This window comes from Eimeria maxima, genomic scaffold (assembly GCF_000499605.1).
Source record: "Eimeria maxima Weybridge genomic scaffold, Emw_scaff152, whole genome shotgun sequence".
Classification (NCBI taxonomy): domain Eukaryota; phylum Apicomplexa; class Conoidasida; order Eucoccidiorida; family Eimeriidae; genus Eimeria; species Eimeria maxima.
The window spans coordinates 32,306-48,231 of NW_013564464.1; the positions used below are offsets into that span (position 1 = coordinate 32,306).

General features: G+C 49.3%; 3 protein-coding genes across 3 annotated transcripts; 2 read left to right on the forward strand and 1 right to left on the reverse strand.

Moving 5' to 3' along the window:
- Positions 1-1,951: 1,951 nt before the first annotated feature.
- On the reverse strand, positions 1,952-3,111 carry EMWEY_00018100 (hypothetical protein, conserved; the record flags this gene model as incomplete). Its single annotated transcript, XM_013480016.1, has 3 exons — positions 1,952-2,239; positions 2,379-2,924; positions 3,109-3,111. The coding sequence occupies 3 exons, from the start codon at positions 3,109-3,111 to the stop codon at positions 1,952-1,954; spliced, it is 837 nt and encodes a 278-aa protein (XP_013335470.1).
- A 5,524-nt stretch (positions 3,112-8,635) lies between these two features.
- Positions 8,636-10,438, forward strand: EMWEY_00018110 (hypothetical protein; the record flags this gene model as incomplete). Its single annotated transcript, XM_013480017.1, has 1 exon — positions 8,636-10,438. The coding sequence occupies one exon, from the start codon at positions 8,636-8,638 to the stop codon at positions 10,436-10,438; it is 1,803 nt and encodes a 600-aa protein (XP_013335471.1).
- Positions 10,439-13,803: 3,365 nt separating this feature from the next.
- EMWEY_00018120 (hypothetical protein) lies at positions 13,804-15,624 on the forward strand (the record flags this gene model as incomplete). The annotated part of the gene is made up of 1 exon (XM_013480018.1): positions 13,804-15,624. The coding sequence occupies one exon, from the start codon at positions 13,804-13,806 to the stop codon at positions 15,622-15,624; it is 1,821 nt and encodes a 606-aa protein (XP_013335472.1).
- Between the last annotated feature and the right edge of the window lie 302 nt (positions 15,625-15,926).

Consider the following 15,926-nt stretch of genomic DNA (forward strand, 5'->3'; position numbering starts at 1 on the left):
CGTATACTGCACTCTAGGTTGCAATCCTCTGCACAAATGTGGGCTCGTTTCATGAGAGGGAGAGAATTGCTGACTGACCTCTTGTGCTCTGCCAAGTACACAATCGATGGCATATCAACCTTCATTTTCCGGAGGTAATTGTAGTTCCAGTTGCACCTGTTGCTCGCACATACTACTCATTTTACGTCGAGTCGAGGTGCAAAAAATATTTACCACAGGGCACAGCTATGGGCTCGACTGCTTTTGCCAGAGCACACCACAGAACTGCATTGGGGCTTCCGGCACTGTCATAGACTGCTGCTGCAACTGGGTGCTTTATGTGGCAATTGAGACCGATGAAACTGGCAATTGCACCACCCGAAAGGGCTCTGTCTACGTTGTGGATGTTGGGCACGCACGTCAGTGTGCCATCAACGGAGAGCATGTCCAATGGGTACAGTCTTGAACTGCGTTCGACGGTTTGGAATCACGTTACAAATTGTTATCCGCATACGACTGGCATTTGATGCCAGCATCCGCAGCCTTTTGGTTTGCAGGAAGTATTAACTGTACTGAGTGCATTTTGCTGCTCATGCGATACGAAGCCCATGGGGGGTTGCAGAAACAACCTAAAAATGTGTACCACCAAAATCCAAAATTTCACAGCCATATCCATCCGCCAAACAAAAAAATGTCACAGTGGTAAAAAGCCAAGGCCGGTCTTGTCACGAGGCGCCCAGAGAGGGGCCCGACTCCAAGTCGACGCCCGCTTCCTATCAATGCAAACTGCGAATGGCAGTTCCGCTCGCAAAGCTCATCTCTGATAAGCAAAAAGCGAGATCCCTCCTTGACCGGACACCAGTGCGTAGAAAATGACTTAGTAATTGCATTGCCGACCACTTGACGTAACAAACCGTGGAGTTCGACCCATCTACATCACTGACGAAGAACCGGGCTGAACCTCTGCATTGACGCGAAGCCCAAACTGTGCACGTCGAGGCTAGCTACGTGGGCCTGTTGGTGGCCTCCAGCTGCGTCCGGCGAGACACAGCATTAGAAGCTTCCCGTCAGTTGATTCTAACCAGCGGCGGGCCTGAAATTTCGAGCATCGCATTCGAACAGTGCATTTCGAACAGCTGCATTGGCAAGGCTGCCAGGCGAAAGACTGTGTACGCAACGAACCAAACAAGCGAGTGAAAAGGGCTGACCGTTTGCCTGTACGTCTGCAGACTAACCTGCGGAAACAGCTGGCCCTGTTCATCCATCAGGGCCCTGGAGGCTTGTTGGCGAGACATCTGGTACTCGTGCTGCAACAGCGCAGCTTTGCGACGGCATTCCCTCACTGCAAGTGCGGCCAGAGACCGCTGCTGATCATCAATCAGCTGCCTCAACGTTCGTTGAGGGCGAGCTACACACCTGCGTATAGTACGGTGTCCACTAATAATTCTGGCACCATGTGCGCTGTGCATGCAACCACACAAATGGCCCTTCCTGGTGCAGCTAAGGCTGTCGTGGCTATTTGCATCCGAGCCACAATTGTTGCAACCACATCCTGGTATGGTTGATGTCGCTGTAGTCTCTCTAACAGCACAAGATCTCCGTGATACTGCAAAGCGGAAGTAACGATGCCGCATTATAAGCGTCAATGGTCGGCATATGACGAAGCACGCTGCTATCGACAATCGGAAGAGCAGAGCTGCCAGGGATATTGTTTGCTGCTCCCCACAAACCACAGGACCACATGCTTCTGCAGGGTCTGAGCGATTCACTTGGCAACATCCAGCTGTACTTTCGGATTCACGCGTAACTGCCTCCTCCGCTTTTCCGTGCTGCCTCAAGACGTTGTGTCCAAACGACTGGATGGCTGCTGACTCCCCTAAATCTACAGCTGTTGCTGTGGCGGCAAAAAGTTGCAGAAACCTGCGCCACCGAGTCGACGGTGGAGCGGCACACAAAGGAGCTGTTTCGTTGATCAGATATGCAAGCTGCTCCAGTGGAGACGATCGACTAGCCTGAACTCCTGTAGCAGATGGAGATGCTGCAGAGCGAGAAATCTCCCCCAGTACAAGGAGCCGGCCACCCAAACCTTCGACAATCTGAGGAAAGAAGTTGAGAGACCATGAATATATAAGCCGTTAGGATTTGGCTCTCGTGGCTCTGGGATATGGCGAGAGTACGTGACGTTGAAAAGTGTGATAATCAGGCTCACCAATACAAGCTGAGTGTCCTTTCCAGACGGGACGCGGTGGCAGAGAGCTCTCTGAAAGGGAACGAAACAGACACTCACATGCACCGCTAAGTGCTACGGATTAAGACACAAAAATGGACTCTTCACCGCACGCAGTGACTTACGTCAGTTGACCCCAGTAGCTCTTAAGGCGAAGTGGTACGCAACCTACGTGGGTACTGTCAATAGAGAAGACCTCTGACGGCTCAGCCCTTTGCATGATGTAGGAGTCAACAGACTCATGACCATCGCAGGCAAGGAGCTCCTCAGGAGCCTTAAATGTGACAAGGAGCAAATGAGGGGGAGGCTTCTGTACGTGCTTTCGCCTCAACACAGAGACTTCAGTTTCTACCATGCGTCCTTGAGGAGTTTCTTCAACCACTCTTTCTGGTTGGCTGTTGCTGTTGTTACTGGTTACCAGTTGTTGCCCATCCTCCATTTCAGGCTTAGGCTCAACTGAAAGAAGCATAACGTAGCGATAACGAGGCACTTTGAGCCACTTGCTAGTCTTCGTGAGCCAATCGGCAAAGAGGCAATGAATAACACATCCCTCGCTCCTAAGCGGGAGAGGATGGCCTGCTGTTCCAGGAGTTGCAAGTGGGTCTAGCGGTCGCCTGCAGAAGGGGCCACCAGACCCCATAAGGAGCAGTTGCAATAGTGCCGCATGCAGGTGCCCGGGCAAAGCTGCAGCCGACCTGAAGCCTAGAAGTTCGAGCACCTGATACCGCAAGACATGTGGAAATGATTCAAATGAATGCAAGGAAAACACTCCCACAATTTCCTGAAGCCGTCACAAGGACAGTGAAGCATATGAGTAATCATCAAAACGCGGCAGTCATGAATGGAGGCATGCACCGGGAAGCGCTGAGCGCATACCCGAAGTGCAGCGAGTTGACGCTTACCATTTTGGCCTTTGGATTAACGCTATACAGCCCCGAGAAAAGGTCCTGGATCACCTTGTTTCTGTCTCCAAATACCCCTGTCTCCATACCTGCTCCTGCTGCTCATGAAATCAGAGGTGGTGAAAAGGCTCACGCCTTCTTTTATAGGACGTTCCTGAACCATCAAAAGTCAGGATACAATCGATTGTCCATTAGTTGACACCTTACAGAGAACTCTAAGTAAGACTTTGAATTTTGACTCATTAGACAGTTCTTTGAATCAACCATGGAGAAGGCCGGATGCTGCTTCGGTTCTTGAACCCCCTAGACAATCCTCTTTAACTGGTTGAGAGTTACCAGTGGTGAAACAGTTAAGAAAAGATACCATAGGTGAACCATAATATTTATCCTCCTCAAGCAACTACGAGCGTGGAGATCGTGAATAGACTATCGGCAACTTCACACCCTTCGGAAGAGCAAAGCGATGATACCAAGGCGTGCTCAGCTCCGAAGTACAAAAGCCAACTATAAGCATGTAGTACAAGAAAACAAGCAGATTGTATGACGTTTCAGGAGCAACTAGGAAGGTTAAACGTTACCCCCCTGAAGGGCAAGGCACAGGGCAACGCTGGGGCTGATGGGGTCGGTGTGTTAGCGCGTTGCGTTCGGCTAAAGGAAGCGGAAGGTCCAGCATGGTCAAGTTATAAATGTTTTAAATCTACACATACCGCAGTACAAATGTGAATTAAACTTGTATCATATTTTGTTGTTCCTCCTTCCCAAGTTTTTGGGGGAATTGCGCAGCCTGCTTAAGCGGCTCGGTATTGTAGTGCTCAGCTGGCCAACGCTGTCATTACGTGTGCTTCCTGACAATACCGGATAAGTGCACACTCTATAATCAAAAACCTAATTCTACGATTCTCGCTGCAAACACTAATAATCACAGTTAACAACCAGAATTATGATCGAGTTCCTATTATTGGTCGGAAAGAAAACCCCGAATAATAAAACTGATGCCCGACCCTCGCCGAGGACCGGGGCCAGGGTACGAGCGTCGGCCTCACACCCAGCCCCGAGTTACGTGTCGGCCGGCGAGCACTCTGATCACATTAGGCTGTTTTCCTATCTAAAGTGTCTTAATCCCTGATATATTGCAGAGTATTCATTCCTTTCCATGATAGCAGGCCTCTAGAGGGCACTCCTGAGCTCCATTGTAGTGCCTGCGCACTACAGTGGCCTCGGAACTTCTACCACTATTACAGGTGGGCCCCTCGATCGACCGGCGCCACCGACCTTCTTACGCGCAATAGACCTTGAAAAGCAGCAAAGACAACTGAGAATATAGATTTACCAAGGATGCTAGATTTCGACAGCCACGGGGTTTTATTTAGGACAATATATCACCCGCTTAACGACTACCGGCAATTAAAGGCACTGGTGCTGAATGGCACTGAAAGCGCCTTCTTGATCTTATCCGAGAACTTTTCTGAACTGCAATGGAGCCAAAATGCTTAAGTTGAGACTTCCTTAGGTGCAACTGACATCTTTCCCCAGTACCCAAACCACCGGAGCTCAGCTGCTCAAGTGACTGGAGCTGCGAGTGAGGAAGCCGCCTGTCTTGAATTGCAACGCACGTTGCAGCACCCCAAGGTGCAGAAAGGTCCCAGATACAAGTATAACAAGCCTTATTGGCTGTATGTGCAAACACTGTTCGCTGTTGCTGAGAACAACCTGTCAGCAAAGTTTCACTGGCGCAGCGTTTGTCTGCTAGCGCCTGGTGCTCGCTTCACACAAATTTGTCCATATATTTTACTACAGGCAACAACTGACACTGGCTAATTTTGTTTCCTCCCTCCGCCCCTTGGGATGTCCTAAACTTTTGCTGAAAGTACGCGCAGAAGTTTTACAACGGTTGCATATCTACAGCTCTGTTGCTTCAGAACGTGTACATTTGTAACACGGTTCCAGATGGGTATTATAAGGTGCAATTTAGCCAAAATAATTGAGTTAAGGATTCCCTAAATGTATATGTAACTGACCTCCGTTCGCAGTCTCCCGGCATTCTGAGCTCGGCGATCACAGTGATGGAAATGCAATGCACCTTGCTGCACCTCAGGGTTCAGGAGGGCCCCACATACAAACAAACAAGCCTTCATGCTTACATGCGTGAAAGCTGTAAGCTATTGTTGAGAATGTTTGCTCGCGGACTGTTGTTCTACTAGGGCTGGGTGCCGTAGTCCACTGCACAGTTGCCAACATGGAAAAGAATACATCTGCAAAATCGGACAGGCAGTGCCATGCTCACCCTCACTGCTCCCTTCATGCAGCCAGAAGATTCCCTCGCGTGCCATTTTCTGCCCTGAATTTGGATGTACTGGCTTTTAATTCCACCCTTTTCTGCTCAGCTCAGGTACTATTCGGCTATTTCTGCTGCATCGTTCATTTGCGTCTCCGTGCAGCACCGCCTCCAACAACTACCCAACAACTTGCTTGCTGATGTTGCGGAACGCCCTGTCTTCCGCCAGATGTGCAGAAAGCCGCTTCTGGAAGTGGAAAGCACGTCGAACTCCGCCGCTTTCGGGTCGGTGATATTTTTCATGTAGCTTGTTGGGTTTGGCAATATGAACCTATTGGTGCCTAAAATAAGAAACAAGATTGCACCGGTTGAGCGAACCACGAGCAACCCTACAGCTGGTCGACGTCCCAGGCCTTTTAGCGAAGGGGAAATGACGTATGTGGCGTTCAAGCAACTCGCTGTCGACAGAGTAGGGAATCCCAGCAAACGGAATATTTGGCAAATCAAGCCGCCTAGTCTCCTCCAGTGGTGCCTTCTCACCACGACGTTGCTGGCACTCTGCAGGTACACTCCGTGATATGTACTCTCAGAGACTGTGTCAATGAACGAGCTGGGAGTCTGCTTCTCGTCGCTGTAACTTCAAGCATCAGATCCATTTTGCAATCTGTGAAGTAGCCACAGTAACTCCTGCCGATTGGTACAAACTTAGATAAGCACTAAAATTTCTCGAGGAGGATCCATTTTGGCGGATACCGTCGGTTAGCTCCGTCGCTGCGTCGCACGTTGTGTAGATGCCCTAAAGCTTTCCGTGATCACTGTCTTTGTTTGCCTGGGGGAACTTATCAAAGTCTTGCTTCTGCAAATCCCCGTTTCTCTGCAACTGCCACCTGATGGTAGTGTTTGTTGCACAAGAAGTAGGCGCGCCGTTCGATACATACCCCAACACGGTGGACGCCGAGTTCCCAGACAGTTGTAGGTTTACGCCTTTCATCCCTTTCTAGATGGGGCTGGCATACAGGCTCATTATCTGTAGGTTCACTCCCCGGATCGTTCCCAAACCAGCTGCTCGTATATGGCGTTTTTCTCCCTTTGAACCTGTGAAGTTAATCGTTACACGTTATAGTTTCCCCATCCCCAGGCGATTACGCATTTAATTTTTTCCGGGGGACCGCCCCGAAACGAAAAGTTCTTACAGGCGTTGAGAGTCTAAGTTGGGCTTCTGTTCGCCCACTACTAATACGGCTCGATGCAGCACTCTATAGACTGTTTTCCTTACTCAGGCTGCTTCAAGTCTGCCATGCTGTGGGCAGATGCCAACCAAGGAGTGATCCTACACCCTAACGAGGGTCGGAAAGCTTTTCATAGTCCGACTGTCCTCCGGAAAAGCAGCACCCATGCGCAGATACAGCCGCCATCGTCGTGCCTCCCCCGCTAATAGAGAAGATGCGAATATCAACCGCCAATCTTCTGGTTCTTGCTGGAGGCGAAAATACAGCTTTAGGGAAGCAGAAAAGTCCATCACTGCCCCCGCATCGTAGGAAGCATCGTATGTGGATAGCCGGCAGTGCCGCCCAGGTTCGAAGTTTGCCGCGACGAGTGGATTGCTGTTGATGTGAAAACGTTTCTAGTTGGGTGTATTGGAGGAATTGGGCTTAGTTAAACTGGATAAGGTTCTCAACTGTTGGTCCACATGTCAGAACACTGGCAAATATCCTTTTTGGAAGCGATGTAAGAGACAGATTTGACAAATATGTTGGAGGACTTCGAAACAAGATTATATGTAATAGGACTTCAGTTACTATTGACGGCTCTGCAGCAGGATGCCCTGCTGTGCGGATGAAGTTCTTGTTAGCACCCCATATTTCACGGGGTACACGTGCTAATAATGCGAGACACGGGTCCAGGATCGTATCAAAGGACTATTGTGCGCTGCACTAGAGCCAAATTACTTAAGTTTTGACTTTCATAGGTACAGCTGACCCCCTCTTGCAATTTCCCAACGTCCTGACGTCGGCAGACAAGTGCCTTGAGCTGAGGGCGGTGAGCCATCCTGCAATGAATTGCAACAAATCTTGTTGCATCGCAAGGTGCAAGCCAGCCCCACGTGCACGAACAACACACACACTTGGCTATATGCACAAACCATGGAAACAGTTGTTGATGAAATGCACCAAAAACTTTGCTTACTTAGCGTTCGTCTAGTAGGGCAGGGTAATGGTTAATTACCCCGCTTCCGACGGAATTGTCAACACGGAACACAACGTGCACGGCCAAACCAGCCCTCTTGGCTATGTGCAGTAGCACCACAGGAAGCTGTTGAAGACTTCTGCTAGCACTCCGGTTGCCTACCCTGCCCATTTAAGAGCTGATGCGCCATGTTCGGATGGAGCTGCCTTGGGCAGAATACGCTACAGCAATGGAGCAAGGTTGCAGAGTCGTGCTGTACAGCATTTCTAGCTTCATAAGCACAATCAGTCTGGTTTCCGCCTTAGTCCTAAAAATTTGCATAGCAAAGATCCAATCAATTTCGTAAAGCAATCGATTAAATGTGTGCGATACCGTGGGATTGTTCGTACTCCTGCTGCCCCCAAGAAAACGGTAGGCTGCTAGAATGAATGAAGGGATTTCAGGTGTGCTACACTATGTAACGGTTCTTCACCCATTTTTCAGAAAGGTGTAATGGAAGTGTGAGCCACAGCAGCCCAACTTTTAGATTATCTAGGCGGCGACGGCACGATGCACGAAAGGGGCGTGATCGTCCCGCGTGCTCACCGTTCCACTCCGTGACCTCTTCATTGAGGAAGTGAAGTGGTTGGGCACGCGCATTCTAATGTGTTTTCATTTTGCCTGCTTCTGAAAATTTACATCGGTATATATTCTGAAAATGACATAGCTGGGCAAGTGACACGTTCGTTTACTTTAGATGCCGTTTGCCAAGCACAACTCTGACTGCCGTATTGCGCCACACCCAAGCTTTTTCATTGAATGCCCGCGCCTTCTTTGTCTAATCTGCAAAGTGGATAAGACATCAGCTTAACATAGTAACGTAACCTCCACAAAACGAATCCTCTATCTCACCGCAGTGTTCCCTTCTCTCCAGGGGTTCCCGCCCGTAAATGAATCCGCGGGACACACAGAAAACTACACTACAACTGGGCGCGACCATTTTTTGAGTGCAGTAATGCACTGTGACTTCCATGAGAGTGCTGTATAGCAGACTTGTATTGAAAATTTTGCCTCACCAATGCGGAAATGCTTCCGAGTAAAGCGGGCGAGACCACTCCTCTGCAATGGGGAAAATCGGAAACCTCATTTATTACCTCATTGTCCCGTGATATAGGCGAATCAATGTACTATTCTTCCACTGTGGAATTATCTCAATCTGACAGGGTGCAGCCGTCCCTAAGAACTGAATTACGACGAGGGCGACCCCACCACAAGCTCTCCACTGCTGCTTCGCTATTGGCCTCCACAGTTGCCCTTGTGGTAATTGTTACTTGGCTGGCATTCTGCATCACGCCTCGAGGCACCAGAAGAGCAACACGGCTGGTGCAGCGACATTTGTCCGGCCGCGGGGAAGATCCCGACCTTAACAGCATTTTGGAAGGTTGTTTGGAGTTAAGGGAGGAGCTTGGCCTCTCACAGGATATTTCGGAGCCTGATGAGCCGCCAGAAGCGAAGAAGGCTAGGCTATTTCTCATGTTGAGGGAGTCGGGGGAAGCGTTTGAACGCAGGCAAGGGGACAATTCACATCTGTTGCCTGCAAGGGACTTCGGGCCCTCCCAGGGATTTTTTGCATATGGACCGGGCCAGTTAGTTGAAAGGTCTGCATTGGTGGCATCCAAGCGTGAAGAATCAATCTCTGATTGGGCAAGCAGACCTACTGCTCCTGCTTTAAAAAGGAGATATGCTCCAAGGGACACTGACGGTTCGATAGCAGGCTCTTCCCCGTCACTGGTTTCTCTCCTGCATGTTCCGTCAGTAAAACCTTCAAGTAGCCTTGCATCCGATTCTAGGGGCATGACAGGCACTGATAACTTAGGTGTAACCCCTGAAGACTGGATACTGGAAGATATAGGTCAACATGCCCCACAAGGATGGGACGTGGTACCAAGAAGAGGAGAATCAGCATATGATTTCATTAAGCGCACGTTACTTACGGGCCCTTCAGCATATTCCTCAGCAAATCGTGCACCAGTATTGCCAGTGGCATCATTCATACCCAATGTTCAAGTATTTGGTGGGGCTGCGAGCGGCGCCACCTTTACTGGTGTCGAGCAGGGTGTATACGAACACTCAGTCCAAGCAGCGACGTTGGTGACCGCAAATGCTCAGCAAAATTATGTTGGCGTTGCACAGCCTTCAACTTTCGTCCGTCAACTGGATGCAAAGACAACTGCAGAATTAGCGCAAACTCCCGCAGAAAGGGTCCATCTTCATCCTTTTGTGAGGCTTCCACATGTACTTCCGGAAGATATTACGCAGGTCTTTGAGGGGGCTCGAGCTTTGTCAAGTAAAGTTCCTGCGGGCAGCCCAATGAAAAACTTTAATTCGATGCGAATGTTATTTGCTAAGCCTTCTCTAACCGCCCAAGACGTAAAGCAGTTGATGGATGATTGTAGGTGCTTGATCGCCTATGCGTGCACGAAGCTAGCTGGCTCCCTTCGTAAACGTAATGCGTTCTACGTTGTTAGGCGACTGGCCACAATGTTCATGGTATTTGATTACGTAGTGAGTACGATCGAGCTCTTAGGGGATAAAATGGATACCAAAAGCTGGTGGGAAAACTTCGTGGGACGATTCTACACAAATTACGCCTTTGAAAACAAGGACAAAGTCTCACGTGCCACACAAGATTTGGGTGACCTTGCGTGCCGTTTAAGTTCTGCGTTGGCTATCTACAAGACGGGAATGCGACCAAGTCTTGGACATATAATTGCATTGAAGAGAGAGATCTTTACCAACTTGAGAAATGACAGCATTTTCCACAATCCTTCCTGGACTCACTGGCAGATGGATGACGCTATCTTCAGCCGAGTTAACGCGAGCACTTAGGGGTAGACCCGATTCGTGATTCGGCGATCCGCATGCAGGCTAGAAACCGCCGTGCCTGCTTTCATGGGATCGAAGCACCAAGGCATTTCTATCACTTGAAGTGTCTGTAGCCACAGCTCAGCCCTTATGCTGCTGGCGTGTGTGGAAAGACTGGTGGTCACCAGCCGTTTCCTTGCTGGCACACTGATGCCTGCGGTACGAGCTTTGCTGGGACCGAACCGGAACGACTTTTTTTTTCTGCTGGCGTTGCTCGTCACCAGTAGCCTCAAACCTTCTCCTTGCTGCACAGTGGGGCCTTCTGTAAGCTGAGGAAGGCCGAATATGCATCTGGCCCATGCATGGGTGTGTACGGCGTCGATCTACCTGTTATTCAGAGTCCTAGGGGTGGCGGTAGCGCCAGAAAACAGCAGTGGAGAAGACAGTGCATGCAGTCATTTCACGGTTACTACGAAAACGCTGCCCACACACCAGAAAGCTTGCCCTAGGAAGCAACGCGAGAGAGTCGGCGACTTGACTATCCAAGAAGTACGGCAATAGGAGATAGCATACGACACGCTAATTACAAGTCGGGTCGCTGTTGCTGCTGCGACAAGCTATGCTGTCAAGCAGTTCGTATCGACTTTACGCCGTCGACAGTATCATCTGATATCCACCGCGTTTTTCAGCCTCCATCTGTCTACGGGCTGTACTCATGCAGCCCAAATCTGGGCATACACGAAGAGGGGATGCTATGAGGAATTTCTGTTGTTGCTTGGTTGAATACGCCAGGCCTTTGCTGCTTTTCAGCGGATGAGTCACAGTCTTGATAACATGATCAACTGATGACAAATTATCGGTTCGAGTAAGAATGCTAGTAGAAAGAACCAGCATTTGTTTGTCCTAATGCATAGTGCCGAGATCACACAGCAGAACTGAGTGCTGTGCAGTTTGCTTTAGTGCATCCCCTTTTGGTGTTCGATACAGCGCGGAGGGAAAAGTTTTTCTTGCCAGGCGTGCCAAAACCTATCAACGCTTATAGTATACAAGAAGGGGGCCAGAAACAGTGTAGGACGAATGACATGGAATATGCATGGCCCTTAGACGATGCGGCATTTACAGTCCACCTAAACAGGACGGTGGGACTAGAACGACGAGTCCAAGAGACTATTTATTTTTGATAAATAGTCTCTTGGATCTTTTCATTGCAGCCCGGTGTGCAACTACATTTTCATGCGAAGAAGAACAATCAGCGGAGCACTTTGTCACCTCAGATGCGAAGCCGATGCATGGAAGGCAACACGACCCCCGCAACAGCTCGTGCTGCAGCTGCTGCCCGCAGCACCAGCACTGAGAACCTGACCAGCACCGGTCGAACAGCCAATACGCTGCAAAGCCATTGCTGGCATGCGCAATGACTGCTAGTTGGTGGTTCTGCATATGCCCTTATGGCTGGAGGTAATGGAGCAGCATCTACTGCCGCCAGGATACCAGCTTAATACGCTGCCTACTTTCATGTTGGTTTAATGCTGCTGAAGCACTTTGCAAAAGACCTCTATATTCCCCGTACCCATACCAGTGTTCTGACCCTCACATATTTTTGGTGCTGTCGGTAGTAATAATAAGATGGAGGATGTTTTCTTTGCCGCTAGTGTGGCAGAACAGCTAGAGGTACAGCAGGCCGTCACTGTATATGCAATATGATTGAGCTCTCCACCTGATATCAAACTGGAACGTACTGAAGTACGGTCGTTGCAGCAGCGTAGCACTTTGGAGTTGCAGATTTCGAGCGAATGCATTTGCATCTACTACAAAGAAAAGCAATTCCAAGCGAGTAGGAGGCGAAGGCTCTGACCCGTTTCGCGTTGTTCTGGAAGGCCTTTTAACGGGGAAGCAACGAACAAGCTTTGGATCACGATACTGCGATATTGCTCTATTTTTCTGTCATGCATAGCCAGGGGTGCTACAGGAGAATTCGTTCCCACTAACGTGTTGGTCATAAGCGGCAAGGCAAGTAGAGTTTGGGAGAATACAAATTAATTGGTGTTAAGTCCATGTTGCGCATGTAGGCGCAAAATTGTTTCGTGAGTAGGGTGCGCAGCATAAAGTCAAAGAGAGGGTGAGACGGATTGCGTACGTAACACTCCCTTTGGCTTTTCCTTGTTGCTGAATGCACGAGCCACAGCGGGAAAATCCCATCACTTGTGAGAGCAAGTTCATTCGAAACGTTGGAAGTTCGCACTCTAAGATTCTCTGGAGGAGGTCCTCCTAAAGTGTATGATGTAGAACGTGTCTGCAAGTGGAATAATTCTGAGTTAAGCTATACTTTCTCCCGGTTGTATGAGGTAATATGAGAAATTTGGAGTGCCGGTTTTGTTCGCCCACGTAGTGTATTCTTCTGAGTTTGTGTTCCCCTACCGTAAGTCAGATGCCCTTGTAACAGCTGCATCTCCACTGTGTCTTTCATTCTGAACCGCACTTTTAAACACCGCCCGTAGTTTGGCAATCTTCGGTAAGATGGGCTAGTCCCTCTGGCATCATTTCCCTGGGACGACTTTCCTACTTCAGGAACCTGACAATGGAAGTTTCTGTTTTAATCCTTCGTTTTAATTAATTCAAATGGATAATTGATTTATTCAACACCTTGCTTGGGTTAGTCATTTCTCCTTCTCCCCCCCCCTCCCCCCCCCAAAAGAAAAAAACAGTGGCCTAATGTAGGACAGAATGGACGGATCTTACCACCGTATGATTATCTAAGTTCCTAATCGCATGTTCAACGTATTATAATGGAGGTATAAACATAATATACCCATCCATTTCACTCCCCATTCAGGGATGCATACGGTGCTGCACGAGGTGGGCGAGATATTCCCACCCGCTCACTCCACTCCGTAACCTCATCGAGCAAGTGGACACACCTATCTAAACCGATTTTGTTCTGCTTGTCTGTGTAAATTTACATAAATATATATAAATTTACATCGATATACTTCCTGTAAATGGGAAGGGTGCGTTGTCGATGCACACATTTCTGTTGACTCTTCCTGTCGGGCGCCAATCCGACTGGCGGAATGCGCCCAAAGAAGCTATTTCATAGACTATACATTAGCCTTCGTGGTCTGCTTTGCAAAATGGATAATATACCAGCCTAACGGAGTAACTTGTAACAAACAAAACAAATCCTGCGCTCCAACGGTGTTTTGCCCGCTCTCCACCGTCCCCACGAGTAATTCTTGCCACGCGCAGATCTGATCCCGGAGAGCACACCAAAAACTGCGTGTAACTTCCCCGGAAGCATTTTGGTAATACCTCACCAGTTCAAGGTGGTCTCTGTAAAATCCTTGTAGTGCACACACGCATGCTGAACCGTTTGTCGTGGTAAAGTGGAAATGCCTCCTGGTGCAGTGCGGGCCACATACACCCCAAAGTGGAGGAGCGAGCAGGATCAATTCATTTTCTCGCCATCCCCCGGAGAAACCGTCCCAGTAGACGGTGTATCCTCTGTGGAGGCGTCTCTGTCGGACAACCTACGATTCACCCTGGGGAGTGGACTACGACGAGAGCGAACCAACCACAAGCTCTCCATGCTTTCTCCGATACTGACTTCCATAGTTGCGGTTGTGGTAATTGTTACTTGGCTGGCATTCTGTATGCCCAGACGAGGTGGCAGGAAAACAGCACAGCTGGTGCAGCGACATTTGTCCGGCCGCGGGGAAGATTCCGACCTTAACAGCATTTTGGAAGGTTGTTTGGAGTTAAGGGAGGAGCTTGGCCTCTCACAGGATGTTTCGGAGCCTGATGAGCCGCCAGAAGCGAAGAAGGCTAGGCTGTTTCTCATGTTGAGAGAGTCGGGGGAAGCATTTGAACGCAGGCAAGGGGACAATTCACATCTGTTGCCTGCAAGGGACTTCGGGCCCTCCCATGGAGTTTTTGCACATAAACCGGGCCAGTTAGTTGAGAACTCTGCATTGGTGGCATCCAAGCGTGAAGAATCAATATTTGAAGGGGCAATAAGGCCGCCTGCTTCTGCTTTAAAAAGGAAATCTTCGCTAGGGCACACCGGCAACGCGACTTCCGCAAGCTCGTCTCCAGGAGCTTTTTCCTACAAGAGCTCTCCGTCAACGGCACATGTAGCAACTAGATCAACGTCTGATTCTAGGGGTAGGTCAGGCACTGATAACGTAGGCGTAACCCCTGAAGACTGGATACTAGGAGCTCTAGATAAACGTTCCCCACAAGGGTGGGACCAGGGACCCAAAGGAGGAGGATCCCCACATGATTCCCAACAGCAAGCGAATCCAGCACGTTCTGCAACAGATGCTCTATCAAATCGTCCAGCAGTATTGCCAGTGGCATCAATCATACCCAGTGGTAAAGAAGCTGTTACATCCACTAGCCAGGGTGTATACGAACACTCAGCTCAACAGCAAAAGCTCCGAACAGCAAGATTGGTGGCCGAAAATGCTCAGCGCAGGGAGTACTTGGCGCATGATGGTGGCGCTTCACAACCTTCAAACTCCATCAGAGATGTGCTGGCAAAGCCAATTTCAGACGCCGCACTGAATGCTGAAGGGATGGTCCTCTTGCATCCTTTTGTGCGGCTCCCACATGTACTTCCGGAGGGTATTACTCAGGTCTTTGATGGGGCTCGAGCTTTGTCGAGTAAAGTTTCTGTGGGCAGTCCAATGAAAGATTTCACTTCGATGCGAGAGTTATTTGCCAAATCTGCGCTAACAGTCGCAGACGTAGAACAATTGATGCATGATTGTAAGTGCTTAATTGCCTATGCGTGCAAGAAGCTAGCTGGCTCCCTTCATAAAAGGAACGCTTTCTACGTTGCACGGAAGCTGGCCACAATGTTCATGGTATTCGACTACGTGGTGAGTACGATCGAGCTCTTAGGGGATAAAATGGATACCCACAGCTGGTGGCCACAGTTTGTGAACAGGTTTCAGACCAATTACCTTTTTGAAAGAAAGATTAATACCCAGCATGTCACTGAAGGTATTGCTGCGCTTGCGCAACGCCTAAGTGCTGCGCTGGCTATCTACAAGACGGGAGTCCGACCACCTGGTGAAATTATAATCGATTTAAAGAGAACGATCTTCACCAACTTAAGGAGCAGTTGCATTTTCGGGCACCGCTCTTGGATTCAATGGGAAAACGATGACACTCTCTTCAGCCAAATCGGAACAAGCGCTCAAGAATGAACCTGAGTTCTGGTTAGACAAACTGGAGCGAGTCGTGAATGCTGTCCTGGGACTCAACCAGCGCGGCATCTTCGCCACTGGCGTTGACTCTACCCATAACTCCGTACCTCCTCTGTTTGCATTTCCGAGACTAGTGACCAATAACCTTTTCCATGTTGCACACTGCTACCTTCAGTAAGCTCAGGATTGTCGAATATCCATGTGTAAAAGACACTGGAGCGTACAGCGCCGACCTACAGGCCACTAAGAACCGTAAAAGTGATGGTAACACCAGACAGCAACAGTGAAAAAATAGTGCTAAA